Source organism: Xiphophorus maculatus, chromosome 14 (assembly GCF_002775205.1).
Source record: "Xiphophorus maculatus strain JP 163 A chromosome 14, X_maculatus-5.0-male, whole genome shotgun sequence".
In the NCBI taxonomy this organism is placed as follows: Eukaryota; Metazoa; Chordata; class Actinopteri; order Cyprinodontiformes; family Poeciliidae; genus Xiphophorus; species Xiphophorus maculatus.
This window is the reverse complement of record NC_036456.1, coordinates 9,980,389-9,995,467: the sequence shown is the minus strand read 5'-3', so window position 1 is coordinate 9,995,467 and position 15,079 is coordinate 9,980,389. Positions and strand designations below refer to the sequence as shown.

Genomic DNA, 15,079 nt, shown 5'->3' with positions numbered 1-15,079 from the left:
ATTGTGACATCAGATAACCCCTAAGGAACAATACTACTGATGTATTTTTCAAATAACAACTTTGTATTTGGACAAAATTACAATTGATCACATAAAAATATATATATATATTTTTACAAAAAAAATTCCTACCTTTTTTATGCCTTAAGAAAAAAATTTTAAAAAATGGAAAAAAAATTCTGAGACAAAGGATCATAATTTATGCATGAAAGGGTTAGACTTAATAATAGCCACCTGCAAGTTGTCGGGAGGTTCGGCGTGCAAGCCAGCACGTGGAGGGGTTTAAATAAATTAGAAGATTGTCTAAAAGTTTTATTTGAATACTTGAGTTAGAAAAAGTAAACTCATTTACATATTTGATTTATGTAATACGTTATTTTTATTATCTTGACAATTATGCAGGAAAATGTTGAAGGGTACGCCACAAAGCTCTATATGCAAGCGTGTTAATGGAAAGTTGAGTGGAAGAAAGAAAGTGTGGTAGGACAATGTGCACAACTGTCTAGGACAGGGGTTTTCAAAGTATGAAAGGGTGAGCCCCCCTCCAAGGAGCACAATGCCTGCTGCCCCCCCCCCCCCCCCCCCCCAATAATCAACCCACACACAAACAAATGCCACTACAAAACACCTTCTAATTGCTTTTATTTTAGAACCATCTCATCTTTTAAAATGACACTTTACCTGAATGAAATTTAACACATGAACATTTTGAAACATTTCCTCCCATTTTAATTATTTTATCAGGGCCTTTGTATGGCAAATACGCCCTTTTTTCATTTTTCTAATGATAAGAACAACCCCAAACTCATTTTTCAACCGTTTTCTCAAACAAACGTTACATCTGAGATTCTGAGTTTAATGTTTGAGATACCAACAGTGTTTTCACATCTTAACAAAAACATTTTGATCAGATCTTTGGAACACATCTGTAAATGTTGCACATTTCCTTGAAATTAAAAAATAAATCAAAAACCTAAACAGTTGCAAAATCGTGGAGCTCTTTTTTTATGGTTCATCTAAACAATTTATCTCGAGCTAAAAGAGCGTGCTGTATGAAAGAGCGGAGGCATACGAAGGAAAAAACAATTACGCACGCTATGCGCACCCTTTCTTTTTCTATCATGGTCCTGAATCATATGTAACTCATTTTATTGATGATTTTAACTAAATTGGCAACATGGCAACACATTGGCAACATTACTGTTCAGCTCACCTTAGTTTTAGTGGGAACAATGTGCTTGTGGTTTTGATGCGCGAATCCGGTTAATGCGGGGTTGCAGTCCAGGAAAATCCAAACTTTAAGTAGTCGTTGTCATACTTCCTCTTTTTTCTACTTACGCCAGAGCTTGTCTCCCCTGCCTTTTTCTTTACTAAAAATGTGTCCATTCTTTCTCTCACATCAGTAGACAGCAAGCAGATAGCTTCTTTTCCGGTTTATTTTTTCCCTCGCACCGCGCCTCCCCTAAAGTGCTCTGGCGCCCCCTAGGGGAGGCGCGCCTCACACTTTGAAAACTGCCGCTCTAGACCATTCTTAGCCATGCTTGCAGAGAGGGTAGGAACTGTGAGACGTGGAAACTCCACTACCAAATGTTAATACTCATCATCAACCATGTTAGCAAGAGGCTGATGGCCAGAGCCCCCAAGTTTACAGGGGTTGGTATCAAATGACACAGCATCGATTAAGCAGATATTATCAACATGTACCAGGAACTCCTCTACTGGAGAGGGCTTGAAATAGCTAATACTCTGAGGTGTAGAAAGAACATAGATGTAGTCAGAGGTCCCAGATGCCAATCCCGGACGAGCCCCCATTTGTCATGCCAGTTCAAATGCTGTGATAAAAATGGGAGACAGACAAGCAGATCTATGTGGAAAAATGATTTATTTCTACAAAAAATATAGCTCTGTGAAGGATGACAAACATCTTGTCTGACGAATGTGTTGATGAGTACTGCTGCCCGCTCCAACTGGGTTTAATCTGAAGGCCAAACCAAGCAGGGCTGGAACTAAAACCAGCCTTTTAGTTAATGTACTTAAATAGACAGCCAAACCATTTGCCTGCTCCCTGAAAGAAAACAAAACAGAGACACCTAGTGGACTGGAGGTGGTCATCACAGGTGGGTATGGGAATGTAGCTCTGGCTGTATGTTAAAGGTTGTTCTGCTGAAAGGTGAACCTCCAGTTCAGCCTTTAGTCTTTTGCAGCCTCAAACAGGTTTATGTCCTGAATTGTCCTGCATTTAATATTATTACTGACACTTTCAGCCATAAATAAGGTCACAATATGCCTTTTAGTGTTCCAATCGTATTTTATTGAAAACATTAAACAATACCTGTGAAAAAACAACTTGTTTTAACTGCACAGGGGGGCAGGGCTAACTGATGGTGTAGGTCTGTCAGATAGCCCCCTTTCATGGCAGAGCAAAAGGGGTCAATGGCTAATTTTCAGACTTTTGTGGAGCTAGGTAAGATCAGTGGATAAGATGGGTTTCACATGCAAGTGTCACCCAATTGTCGATCACCCAAAATTACACAAATCCAGCTGATCGATTGGTGCACCTCTTGTTCAGGGTAATGTGAAGAGTCAGTCACATCATATATAGCATTTTGCATCTGGGGCAAAAGATCAAATTTCTCTCATCTTAAAAAGCACATTCTTCCTCATGTTTGCTGTTAGTTGTGTGGCTTGTGAAAAACTAAACTGAACTTCATTGGGCCGTCTTTGAACAAGGTCTATTTCTTTCCTTTCTATTCCTTTAAGGTCAGATTTGTGAATGACTAATTGCTGTCTTCTCAGTAGCTCCTGCCACCTCAACAGTCTTGGCGGACCGTGATTTCTGGGCAAGCTTCAGTTGTTCCATACTCCATTTTCATTTGATAGATTGAACAGAGCTCTGAGATGTTCAAACCTTAGAATACTTTTCTTGTAATGCATCTTGGCTTTAATCTTTATCTGTTTGCTGTGTTTGTTGTTGTTTTTGTTCATTAATGGTCTCTAACAAACCTTTGAGGCCTTCACAGAACTGGATTTTTACTGGAGATTAAGTTGCACACAAGTGGATTCTGTTAACTAATAAGATGACCACTAAGGGCAATTGATGGCACTTAATTTTATTTAGGGGTGTCAGAGTAAATAGAACTGACTGCTAGCCAACCACACCTTTTAGATTCTTGATTCTTCTTTGTGTTGAACTGTCTCTTAAAATCCCAATAAAATATTTAGTAGTTTGTAGTTGACAAAAGATGAAAAAGTTCAGCTACATCGTGCATACCATTCCATGAATCAAATCTGTGGCTTGTTGCTGACATAAATGTATGGATATCCCAGTGGCCTTTTGACATTATTATTAATTTGTGTCAACAGATCGTCATCACGGTACGCCCATGCTGCTGGAGGGGGTTCGCTGTATTGGCACGGAGCTGGAGTACGACTCGGAGCAGAGCGACTGGCAGGGATTCGACTGAACCTAAAGTCTCCAACTCCCAGTTGTACCTGCAGAAACACAAACACACTCATCTGACATGTCAGAGGTTTACACCCACCTTAAGGCTCAGAAATGTCATCTTCTCATATAAGAAACAAAATAAAAGCTTCCATTCTGATTTAGACATGCAGATTAGTGCGTAGCAGCATCTTAGCCTGCAGCGATCACCATCCTGGCCTCAGTGTTTAAGGTCAGACCTTAATATGGGAAACATTCCTCTGTTTTAAGTGTGCCAGCCGCAGCGTCAGAGCGTTTTCCCACCTGTTCTTGTTGTAAACTGTGTTTTCCTTACTGAACCTGTAGAGGGCAGCATTACCCTTCAAATCAGCCTCCAATCCTCATCTGTTCTTCTTGTTCTCTAGCTCTTGCCACTCTTGGGTTTTTACTGTTAGGCGTACATAAGGGCTCATCCATCAACTATTAAAAAATCTTGGTTCTGAATGAAGGAACAACTCTGACCTATTCAGGAAAGTATGAACACTGAGCTTATAATGTCTGTTTAATGATAAAAGGGGCACTGTATACCACTGTATGTAACACGGCTCCAGTCTGAGGACTACAGTTTAAAGGTTCCTGTATCTGCAGGGGTTTTTTATTTATGTGTGAAATGCATTTTTACATTCTGTAACTGACATTTCTGTTGTGGTCTCTTGGCTTTAACCTGCCCTCATCATTACTACTTCAGAGTATTTTTGTTGCTTTTCCATAGCGGCTGCTTAGGAGACCCTTAAAAATGAGTCAGGGTATTTTAGTGAGGTCAGACGAGGAATGCATGCACAGCAGCTGTATTAAAGGAAAGAAAAAAATGACACCTCATTATAAGCTCTCCAGGTAGATGGCACAGATCTGCAGCCATGTTTCACTGTTTCCTAAGGTGGATTTCCTACTTTAGTCATTATAAAGAGGTGATGATAGTAAGAACTGAGATGGGGTGTTTTTCCTCATCCTATTAAATCATTTTTAGCTGTATTCATTCATATTTGAGTTCCCAAGTTTTACAAAAATAAACCATTTAAATGAGTTACAATCAAAACAGAAATGCACTGGAAACGTAATAATTTTACTGTATTAAATTGAATTAAAAATTTGATTCAGTCAGCAGTTATAGTTATAGTTATAATGCCAAATGTTCTGTGAAGATTGGAGACATTTCTGTTTTTTAATGAAATATTTTTGTTTTGATTGGTGTTTTTCCCCGTTGCTGCCCTTGTTCAAGCCATCTGTCCTTTAACAAATTCTTCCACAATGTGAATAATCTTATTTTCTATTGTAAATTCCGTTCCAAACTATTCAAGGGGACATGTCGTTTTTACAGTTTTCCATCTCTAGTGTGCTCAGGCTTGTTTGTGATGCATAGATTTATTTCCAGGTATGAAATTGATCAATATTTTTTAAAACGGGAAGAAAGCGAGTACAGGGCTAGAAGTTAGCCGAAATGTGCTGAATTGGTTCATCAGTGCATAACACAATGACCGGCTCAGACAAAATTAGTGACATCAAAGGCCTCAACTCAAATTCATGTTCATTAAAAGAAGACTAATGTACTTATTTACCCAAGGGAAACGTCAGGAGAACTAACCCAACCAGTTTAACGGCTCTGCGGAGAGTCCAATCAGTAATTCACTACAGTAGTGAATGTCTTCTGGTGACATAAAACCTTATTTTCAAATTTTTTAATTCTGGCAGCATTCGGGTAAATGTTGTAATTTCTGCTCCAGTTCTGACCAACATTATTGCTTCCAATTTAAACTAAAAGTTGTATTCTTGAGGCCGTTTTTTGAGCCAAGAACGCATGATTATCCATTAAAAAAAACAAAATGGCTAAATGTGATTTCTGTCTTGCGTTTTTCTAGTTGTAAAATCTGATATATGCCCTTTAAATAAGACTGGAATATCTTCAAAGCCTTTAGAAACACTCATGTAACAAAAGTGCCTTTCGATTCTCCGTCCAGTCTCCCTGTGTTTTAATACTTCTTGTTAGCTCTCCTTTTTAACTCTCAGACAGGAACACGGTACATTCCTGATACACTGATGAATAAAGCATGTTTTGGACTTAAAAAATAAAGGAACAATCTGAATATCTTTGCCTTCATCGTCCAGAGCGCTGCCTGTAAACCAACAACCATCAAGCTTCCACCCATCTGTCTTTGACCCCTCACATGAGTGCTTACAGATCAAGTGCCATGACCACACATCTCATGTAGATCCTTTTAACGTTTTCTACTTTTAACCTTCTCTTGTTCCTGAATGTAATCAGCCTTTCCAATAAAACAAACGATCCGCAGTTTCTTCTCTTTGTTGTTTTACCACAAACACTTTAGACTTTATGGATCTTTTCTCCAGCACAGTAGGTCAATGTTCTCTGTTAGTGTCACAGCAAGAAGCTTGGTAGTGTAGTTTTTCATGAATGTAGCGCTTCCATGTGTGGAGACCTGCTTTCCCCGCGGGTGGAATATGTATGTTTAAATGTCAAAAGCAGAATAAACAAGTGAGCCTGTTTGAGCTTCGTCTCTGTGTCAGTTCTTCGATTGGACGCAAGGTGGCAGTCTAGGCTTCTACAACCCACCACATCGTCCCGCTCGTTGTCTCTTTCGGCTTAAAGTTTCGCTTTTCTTTTTAGTAGGAAGCAAATGAAAAAAAAATTACATTTTGTTTTACTTGGCGCATTTTCACATCACTTTCTCTTATTCAAAATATGCTTTGCGTAGCATTGATTCACTTCTACACCAAAATAAAAGAATTTTGTTCACATTTTAATGTAAGTGGCTGTCTAAAAGAAACTGTTATCAGCCCAAGAAAGGTTTGGTTGCCGCTTTTTAAAATTGTATATTATATGTCAGTATTTGGATTTGTTTTCCAGTTATTGTTATTATTTTAAAGTTTTGCATAGTGCTGATTAGAGATATTCAGCAGTCTGATTGTGGGAATAAAGTTCCACTTTATTACAGCTTTGCTTTATAATTACTATTCTGTAACAAAAATGTTAAGAGGAAATCAGTTCTAGCCTTTTATTGACCTGCTCCCCTTCAGATGACCTGTGCAGAAATTGTTTTGGCTGTAAGGTGAAAAACGGAGGGAGTGTGCTATATTTACAAATGTAATATGAGAAAATGAAATAAACATCCTGCGCTGATTGCAGAAGTACTGACAGGACCTTTAGTTTCAGTGGCGCAACAGGCTCCTACTGCTTCAAATGCGATCAGACTGAAATGTAAAAAATAGTTATGAACAGAGCGGAAGTCAGGGCAAACGTTTTGTTTGTTTGTTCATTAATGTATTCAAGAATAAAGCTGCGATTACGGACAAACTACAGAATTGTACATAGAAAAGTGTGACAAAAGTTATGCAAGAAACGTTGCACAAATAAACAAAATAAACGTAACCAGAAAGTCTGCTGTGCTAAATGGTTTGGACCGTGGATTCATAAGGAAACCCGTCTTCTCGTGTATTTGTTCCTGAAAGAACCATATATTTGGTTTAAATTAATGAAAGATTGAACCTACATCCTTTTTGTTTTCGGATCTTGTGTCTCTAAAGCGCCTCTTTAACAATAACCCACATCGTCATCTTTCTGTTTTAGCCCGGGGCAGGACGGACAGGACGGACAGGCCTCCTTCTCACAAGGCTCCGAGTTTCTGCAGCGAAACGACGCTTTAAAGCACCTGCAGAAAGTCCGGGACGTAAACCGCAGAAACAAATGAACTGGATTCTAAGTTGCAACGACTTTTGTTTCCTGAAGGAAAAAGTCATTATTTCCCCCAAGATGGGAACTAAATGGCCAAACACGCAACATGTCGCTTTTTATTTATTTTTTTTGTTTGTTTTTTGTTTTTTGGTGCGTGCAATTGTTTAAAAAACCCTAAAACTTTTCATGTTAGCTCGGTTTCAGAAACTTTAAATAGGGAGGGGAAAAAATGCAACGTTATTCAACTTTTTAAACATAAATTAAAATTGTAATTCTGGGGGAGAAGAACATGACTATATATCAGTTATTTCATCTATCTGTGATATATATTTTTGCTATGTTTGGCAAAATTCTTTTGTTTGTTCTTAACTTTTGATTTCTCACGTTAATCTTGTTCTCTTATCGCTATATTAACATTCCGATAAATTAATGGTGGGAGTCTGCAGTAATATTCTCACGATGGCATCTTAAAATAAAAGGTCGTTAATTTCGCGCTTTGAAAGAGTTTTTTTTTCTCCGTCTAGACTCATTTTAATTTGATCTTTTTTTCTTTTTCTTTTTTTACAGTTGACTGTTTTATTATGGCATCACTTTGTATTCATTATAAAACTTTCCTTTCTAACTTCCACTAACCGATTGTAAAAGTATCTCCAAATTTCATCCTATTTATTAAAGCGGCTGGATTATCTTTTTTTTTTTTTTTTAAAAAAACTAACTTTCATTTTTAATTTAATTTTCTCTCATTTTACTTTCCCCCCCTTAAACAGCTTCACGTTTATTTCATATTTTCGATGCGCCTTTTTGAGGAGGCCTTACTTGAGATCCATGTAATAATTAGGAACAGTCCAAAACGAGTTCATTGACCTGCATGGGTGGCGTATGACTAAAATATAAATATCGCATTATAGTTTTGGAAACCTTTGGGGCTGGTTATTCTTGAACAGAATAACCAGCCAAAACGCTTCACGCACAGACGTGTTTTTGTTGTTGTTGTTGTTGTTGTTTTTTCGGGGCGGCCCGACCTGCGTGTAACCTGCGATTGTTGTGAGCAAACCGAATAAAGACAGAAATATGAAATCTTTTAACTCCTACACACGTGGCTCAAATGTGTGCCACTGCTGCACGGATTTTGTCTGGGAGCTTCGTGTGTGGGATGAGTGAACTCTGCGTGGCCCGGTGCCCTCCCTCTGACCTGCGGGATTACAGTTATCTCTGCTGATTGATCTGATTGATCAGATTCATCTCCACGAGACTGCAATCCAGCCATGCACGAGCGGGGCGGGGCGGGGCGGCCAGGGTGGAGGAGGAGGAGGCGGTGGAGGTGGTGAGTGAGACGGTCGGTGCGTGGTGCAAAACCAACAGTTTATTCCTTTTAGCCCGTGGGTTGATCCAGGCGGTGAGCTGCGTGGCTGTGGGCTGCAGCGTCACGTGACAGCAGCTACGCGCGCCTTTTATCTGATCTGATAGTAACAAAGAGGAAACACACGGAGTTATTGCTCTATTGTTTTTCTAAGACCGCATTCAGATTAGATGTGCTCAGTCGTTCAGCGAACACATTTAGTGAAAGTGTACATTTTCATTTGTTTTGGCTTCGGTTCATAAAACTTACATTATGATCCAAATGTGTCTTCTTCTTTTTTTTTTTTTTACAGCCAGTTTTAGTGGTCAGGTTCATGTTGCTGCCGCAGAGAAGCAGATATATCATTAATATGTGAGGTTTTTATATCCTAAGAGCGTGTATTCGCTTCATTTACATGCCTAACTTACAGTAGTATAAGATACTTTTGTTCTTATATAATAGGACTTTTGCAGAGAAAGATTTTTTTTTTCTTTTGTTTTACAAAGATCCTGCACTTCAAGTGCCAACATTTCTGCCTCCAACTAAGCAACGGAGAGAAAAAAGATCATTGCACGGCGCAGTGATACTAAATGTCTCTAAGCAAACCTCAGCTTAGAAATCTGCAGGGATAAAAAACAAGCTGTTACATTTGACGCAATTTGGTTAGATTTTGATTAGCCATGACTACAGCGACTCAGCCTCAATTAGGTTAACTACATCCCGTTTTGAAATGTATGTATATATATATACATACATATATATATATATATATATATATATAAACTGAACTTAATTTATTGTGCAATTAGATTTGATTTATTGACTTAAACTTCAGAGAAAGATAATTTCTCCCTGAAAATTTCAATTTATGCTTCATCAATAAAATGGATTTCTGAAGATCCGTACCAAAAGGATAAGAGCGTTTATTTAAAATATCTCAGTCTACGTTCAACTTACTTCACACACAGTTAAAGCAACACTCGCTCACACTCATTTACAGTGTCCTTCATTACAACACACACCTCTACTGGGTCCTGCTTGGCATTAGGCTAACAAACACCTTTGCTGCTGCTTTCGTGGGGTCATCTGAATTGCGATCTCTGTTCAAAAGAAACACAGAGGTGTAAAATGCTACTGAGATGGAAATGAATGTTTTAAATTTATGCTAAAATGTAGCATTGAAACGTCTTTTCCTGTCAACCACAGCTAAATTGTATGATTTGTCAGCCAAGAGCTACCTTTGGATTCAGAGACTGGCTAGCTGCTAGCATGCTAGCTTGACATTAGCACTAGCTGTTCAAAGCTGGATGCAGCATTAAATTCTTATTACAATACAGAAACTTTCTAAACTGCAAGTTTTACGACAGTTCTCAACTTTTATTATATTTTTGTATTCATTCATAATGAAGCTTTAATCTGTTTTCAACTAAAAACAACATCGGTAATGACTGACTGAACCCACATCTGCATGTTAAAGCCAATCAAAGCAGTTAGGTTGGACTTGTTGGCAAAAAATATTAGTGGATGTTGGTAAGATTGAACTTTTACTGGATTTAAATGTAAGTAATTTAAATGACTAATGTTTAATATCCTTCCAGATTCCTTCTTATAGTGCAGCAAATGGGACTCAAGCATTGACACCGTTGCCTAACTTGAAGCTGGAAACAAACTTAAATTCTGGATTGTGGCTGATGTCTACTCTAACAGGGTTAATTTATTCAACACACATAAACATTTCAAACACATTTAAGATTTACGATAGAACAAATTTTGTTAGAATTTGGACGTTGTTGAGCTGTAAATGTGAATAAAAGTCTAACAATTTGAAAGCTTTATTTAATAATCTACAGTTGCTGCGGCTCCCTAATGAAGTGACATGAAGCAAAGACATGCTTCTGCAGGTGAAATCCAGGATCCTGTCGTTAGTGACCCATCAGTTTTAGTTGTATGTCTAATGTGGAGGGTTAAGAATTATTTTCTCTTTGTCATGTTATATTGATCAACAACTAGTGATAAGGACACAATCGTTAGCCACGTGAGCTTACAGAACCCCAGGAGAATGCATTTTCCCCCCTTTCTTGTATCGTACAGACAAGTTGAATTTTGGTTTTTGAGCATCGTTAGTATATTAAAATATGGAAATGTGGAGAGAAAATATGTTTTTGGAGGGGCTTGGTTCTGCACCAGTGAAGGCAGAGAGAGTGTAAATACAAGAGAGAAGGAGGAAGAAAGCCTGTGTGTACTGTGTGTGTACTGTGTGTGTGCGTGTGTGTGTACTGTGTGTACTGTGTGTGTTCGTGTGTGTGGGCGTGTGGGTGTGTGTATGTGGGGGTGTGTGGGCGTGTGTGGCAGCAGCAATCAGTCCCCTCTTGTCTCGCTGCTGAGTGCAGCATCTGATTGACAGTTTCTATTCATCCTGTGTGAGATTAGGCCAGCTGAAAGGAGTAACGACCCATGTCTGTGTGCAGTAATTATGGCCTCGGATGAGGAAAAATAAGAAAACACACACACACACACACACTGCAAAACTATAATTATATAATCCATGCTCAAAAAGCCCTCTCTGCACTGTGTTTTCAGAGATGTTTCACCTGTAAAGAGGAAATTCCGCCCCGCGTTTCAGTTGTCCCCCTACAACCAAAATTATCTCACAATCACAACAAACTGCAGGCTGCAGCATCAACATCAAGCTGGCAGGGAAATAGAGCGGGGTTTGCTCAAGATTTGCTCTGCATACACACACTGGACGGGCTGAATGAGACGCTTTATCCTCACTAACATCAAGTTGTGCAGGTTTATCACTGTGGTTATGCGCTAACACCTTTATTTGGGAGTGTGTGTTTTCATGTTACGGAGTACAGTCTGCTGAGCTGCAGATTGTGCCGGTTCTCAGCAGCTGTGTGTGAAGGGATGCAAACCTGTTAAATGTCATTCAGATGATCAGTATATGTTCATTTGCCGTATATATGGATGGTATTCATCTGGAGACGTGGATCTTCACAGAAGGCTGAGATGAGATACTGAGGACGTAGATGAAGGTTAAACACATTGAAACTGACAAAAATGTTCTTATGTATTTAATTCAACGAATGAATAAATAAATAAAATTGTGTCTGAAGATGAGAGCCAGAACATTACTGTTGCAGCCCCATCTTCAGAAGGAACCTTAATCATAAATAATGATTCTCTAATTCCAAATGTTTGCATTCATCCTGCCAAATTTGGTTTAGCAATTTACATCCGTTCATGTTATTGGGTTTAGATTTTTATTAGTATTTCTGAGCAAAAATTCTGTGAGTTTAATGGCTGAAAGACACGAGAAAAGAACGAGAAATAAATTAAATTCTAACCAATTTCAAAATATTACTACTTATTTAGCAAAAGCGCTTAAATTATAAACAGTAGCATAATTTTGTTTATACCATTTAATTAGTCTTGCTGAAAAAAACAACAACAACTATGTGGTATAAAACATTATTGACATAATAAAACTTGCTAAAGTTCTTAGCAAGTTGGACGTTAGCATTAGCGCAATGGCAAAAAAGGTTAAATTCTTGCTCCAACACAGAGAGTTTTGTACTTTCAAACTCTTAGCAAGTTTTGTGAAAACTTGCTAAGAGGAGTAAAACTCAACTTAAAAACTACCGGCAACTTACGGTTAAGAAACGTAACTTTCTGGTTGCCAATCTAAACATCAAGCTAGCAAGTTTTAGCATTAGCGCAGTGGCTGAACGGGTTGGATATAAACACAAGCATCCATTTATACTGCAACACAGAAAGTTTCCCAACTACAAGTCTATTGACAGTCTCTTAAGTTTGATTTATATTCATTTATAACAGTGCACACACAAACATATTAACCTCACAGTTCTCTGCATCAGTTACCATGGAGACCAAGGAGAATGACAGCTGATTGAACCGACATATTCAGGTTGCAGGTTAGTTTGGTTATAATTTAACAGCTAATTAACATTATACAATAATGTCTCTAATTAAAATTTTAATAATTTTAAGTGCTAATATCTAGTATTTGTTTTTTACAGAGCACTTTTTGGTACATTAAAGTGCACAGTTTCTTAAATAATATCCCCTCTCTTTTTAAAGAAGGAATGTGTAGATATAAATAGTTTTGTAAAGCACCGTGTGACACTTTCCTATACATTTAATTTTTTCATAGGACCAAGTTTTTAAAAAAATGTAATCTCTAACCACCTTAAAAGACAAGCGGGTCCAACTCATATCCAGATATGTAGTCCCAAATTCAGTTCATTCCAATATAATCACATTCAAATTCAAGTTTATAGAGACCCATATTAAATACCAATTTATTCTGCGTTCATAAAATCCTGACAATGCTATTTTTTAAAAAGTCTTCCCTTGTACGTCTGTAATGAACAGCTACACTGGAAATGTTGGATCAATTCAAGGCATTAATTTCACCCATTTTTTAAAAAAAACAACCATTTATTTAACATGGTTTACAGCGAATAAAACCTCCAGCAGATGTTATGACTCCACAGACCATCACTGAGCCTCAAGCAGCTTTGGCCCTTGAGTTTTGAAACAAAATCTGACAAGAGGACTTTGGACCACTGAGCAACAGTCCGGCTCTTTTTCTCCTGAGTGAGACGCTGATGTAAGACACAGGTGAAGTTGATGAAGTTGTTTCTGGTTCAGCAGCGGCTTGTTAACGCGAGGAATGTGACAGATATCGTCCATGTCCTGGATGCATCTTTGTGCTGGTGGCTCTTGAAGTTTTTTGCCTAGTGTTTCTCCCTTGAATATTCTTTGTTTTCACATAACTTTCCATAAACTATACACTCTCTGGAAAACTAACATATTCAGCAATGGCCTGCCCCTCTTGTTTGGAGGGTGTCGGTTTTCAACTGTGTCAACTATCTTCCCTATCAATACAAATCCTTTTCTATCCCTCTTGTGTAGCGTTCAATTCCTCTGATAAAAAAAACAACAACAAACAACCTGAATTTTGGGTTTTCTGTAAGTCTCAATCAGCAAAAACGAACAGGAACGAACGCTCTCTGTGTTACCAATCCATTTAATTTATTATTTATTGAAATTAATTTCTACATGTTTTAATGGAGACGCACCTGTGAGTTGCAGTTCGCGGAGTTGAACTCGCAACCACCCGCCTCATCTCCCCTCGCCTCTACCCTGTCCAACAAAACAAAAAAAAACAAAAAAAAAACGTGCCCTGCCCGCCAACCAATCAGCGACGCGCCTGCAGTCGGCAGGAAATGACGTGCGGAGATCCTGCCTCTGTAAAACGGAGCGTATCAGCAGAAACATTATCCACACGTCCTCCCCTCGCCATCCTTTTCGCTCTGTGTTTGTGAAGACGGGGTGGAACCTGCCGGTTCTGCTCGCCACGCAAATGAAAAATTACAACAACGAAAAAATAGTAATAACAACAAAACCTAACAAGCGCGCGCGCCAAACTTTTGTCGAGGCGCCCGCCGGTGTTTTCCCATTTCCTACCAGTCCCCACCTAGAAGGGCTCTCTATCTAAGACATCTTTTTATTTTTTCTTCCTCCTCCTCTGTGTGCCGACCCCCTTCAATGTGGCGCCGCCAACACACACTCCAAGGATCCGCAGAGGCAGCCGGTGTGACTGGAAGTGAAGCTGGTCCGGACAAACCAGCCGAAACTTTCCCTGGTCTGTTTTGAACTGCAGCCGCTGCTCAGATTTTTGTTTTTCTCTCCATCCTTTTTTTCCCCCCTGCGCGTCGCCTCTCACTTTTTCCTTTCGTTCCGCCTTCCTCCGCGTGCGAGCGTGTTTGTGGCACCTCCCTGCTCCTCAACAGATCTCCACCTGCACCTCCTGGCTGCTGACTAAATAATAATAATCACGATAGTTGTAGTAATAATAACAACAATAAAAAACAGCCCGAGGTCTCCTCCCCTGAGCCCGGCCGGCGAACCCTCCTCCAGGTTCCGACTCTGGACGGTGCGTCATGCCGCCACACCTGAAGTGCACATCGGTTCCGCTGCTGGACCGCGACGTGTGTTTATAAGTGGATCTACTTGTTGTTTTTTGTTGTTGTTGTTGTTTGTTTTTGCTTTGAGGGAGAGGTGGGTATGCTCTGCTCGTCTCTGGAGAACATTGGCAAAGAAAAGAGCAGAAAGTAGAGAAGAGCGACTAGAGAGAAGGAAGGAAGGAGAAGGACTCGTCCTCACAGAGACTCTAACTTAGTTGTAGATGTTCGATCAGGCCACGACTATGGGAGATGGGAGCCACCGCTGTGGACCCAACCCGCTGGACAGGATGGAGGGCAAGTGCCGCCCCGACATGGGCAGCAGGTCCCCCGTGCAGAGCTCCACCGACACGCCGGGGACCTCCGCGTCCACGCCGACGTCCTCCAGCGAGGACGGGCACGACAAACTTCTGGGAGTGGACCCGGACTACTGTCGCCGGATATTAGTGAGGGGTAAGTGGGCTCCACGGTTCACTCAAACTATGAGCACCAAAAGCATGGAAAATCAGTGGGCAGAGGGGAGGACGGTGGGGGCTGTTCTAGCTGTAACTCTGGTCAGAAATGATGTTTAAAAAACG

The 15,079-nt window shown here is 39.6% G+C and overlaps 2 protein-coding genes across 3 annotated transcripts in view; both read left to right on the top strand.

The window, feature by feature from the left end:
* The window catches only part of c14h20orf27 (chromosome 14 C20orf27 homolog), a 45,990-nt gene extending 40,003 nt beyond the window's left edge, over window positions 1-5,987 (top strand). For both annotated transcript variants that reach the window (XM_023346278.1, XM_023346277.1), the window contains exon 6: window positions 3,364-5,987. In XM_023346278.1, the coding sequence (XP_023202046.1) occupies window positions 3,364-3,464 (101 nt within the window). In that variant the 3' untranslated portion in view covers window positions 3,465-5,987. The remainder of the gene's footprint in view (window positions 1-3,363) is intronic.
* A 7,853-nt stretch (window positions 5,988-13,840) lies between these two features.
* The window catches only part of vax2 (ventral anterior homeobox 2), a 30,500-nt gene continuing 29,261 nt past the window's right edge, over window positions 13,841-15,079 (top strand). Inside the window, exon 1 of the mRNA XM_005807233.2 lies at window positions 13,841-14,954. Within this exon, the coding sequence (XP_005807290.2) occupies window positions 14,726-14,954 (229 nt within the window). The 5' untranslated portion in view covers window positions 13,841-14,725. The remainder of the gene's footprint in view (window positions 14,955-15,079) is intronic.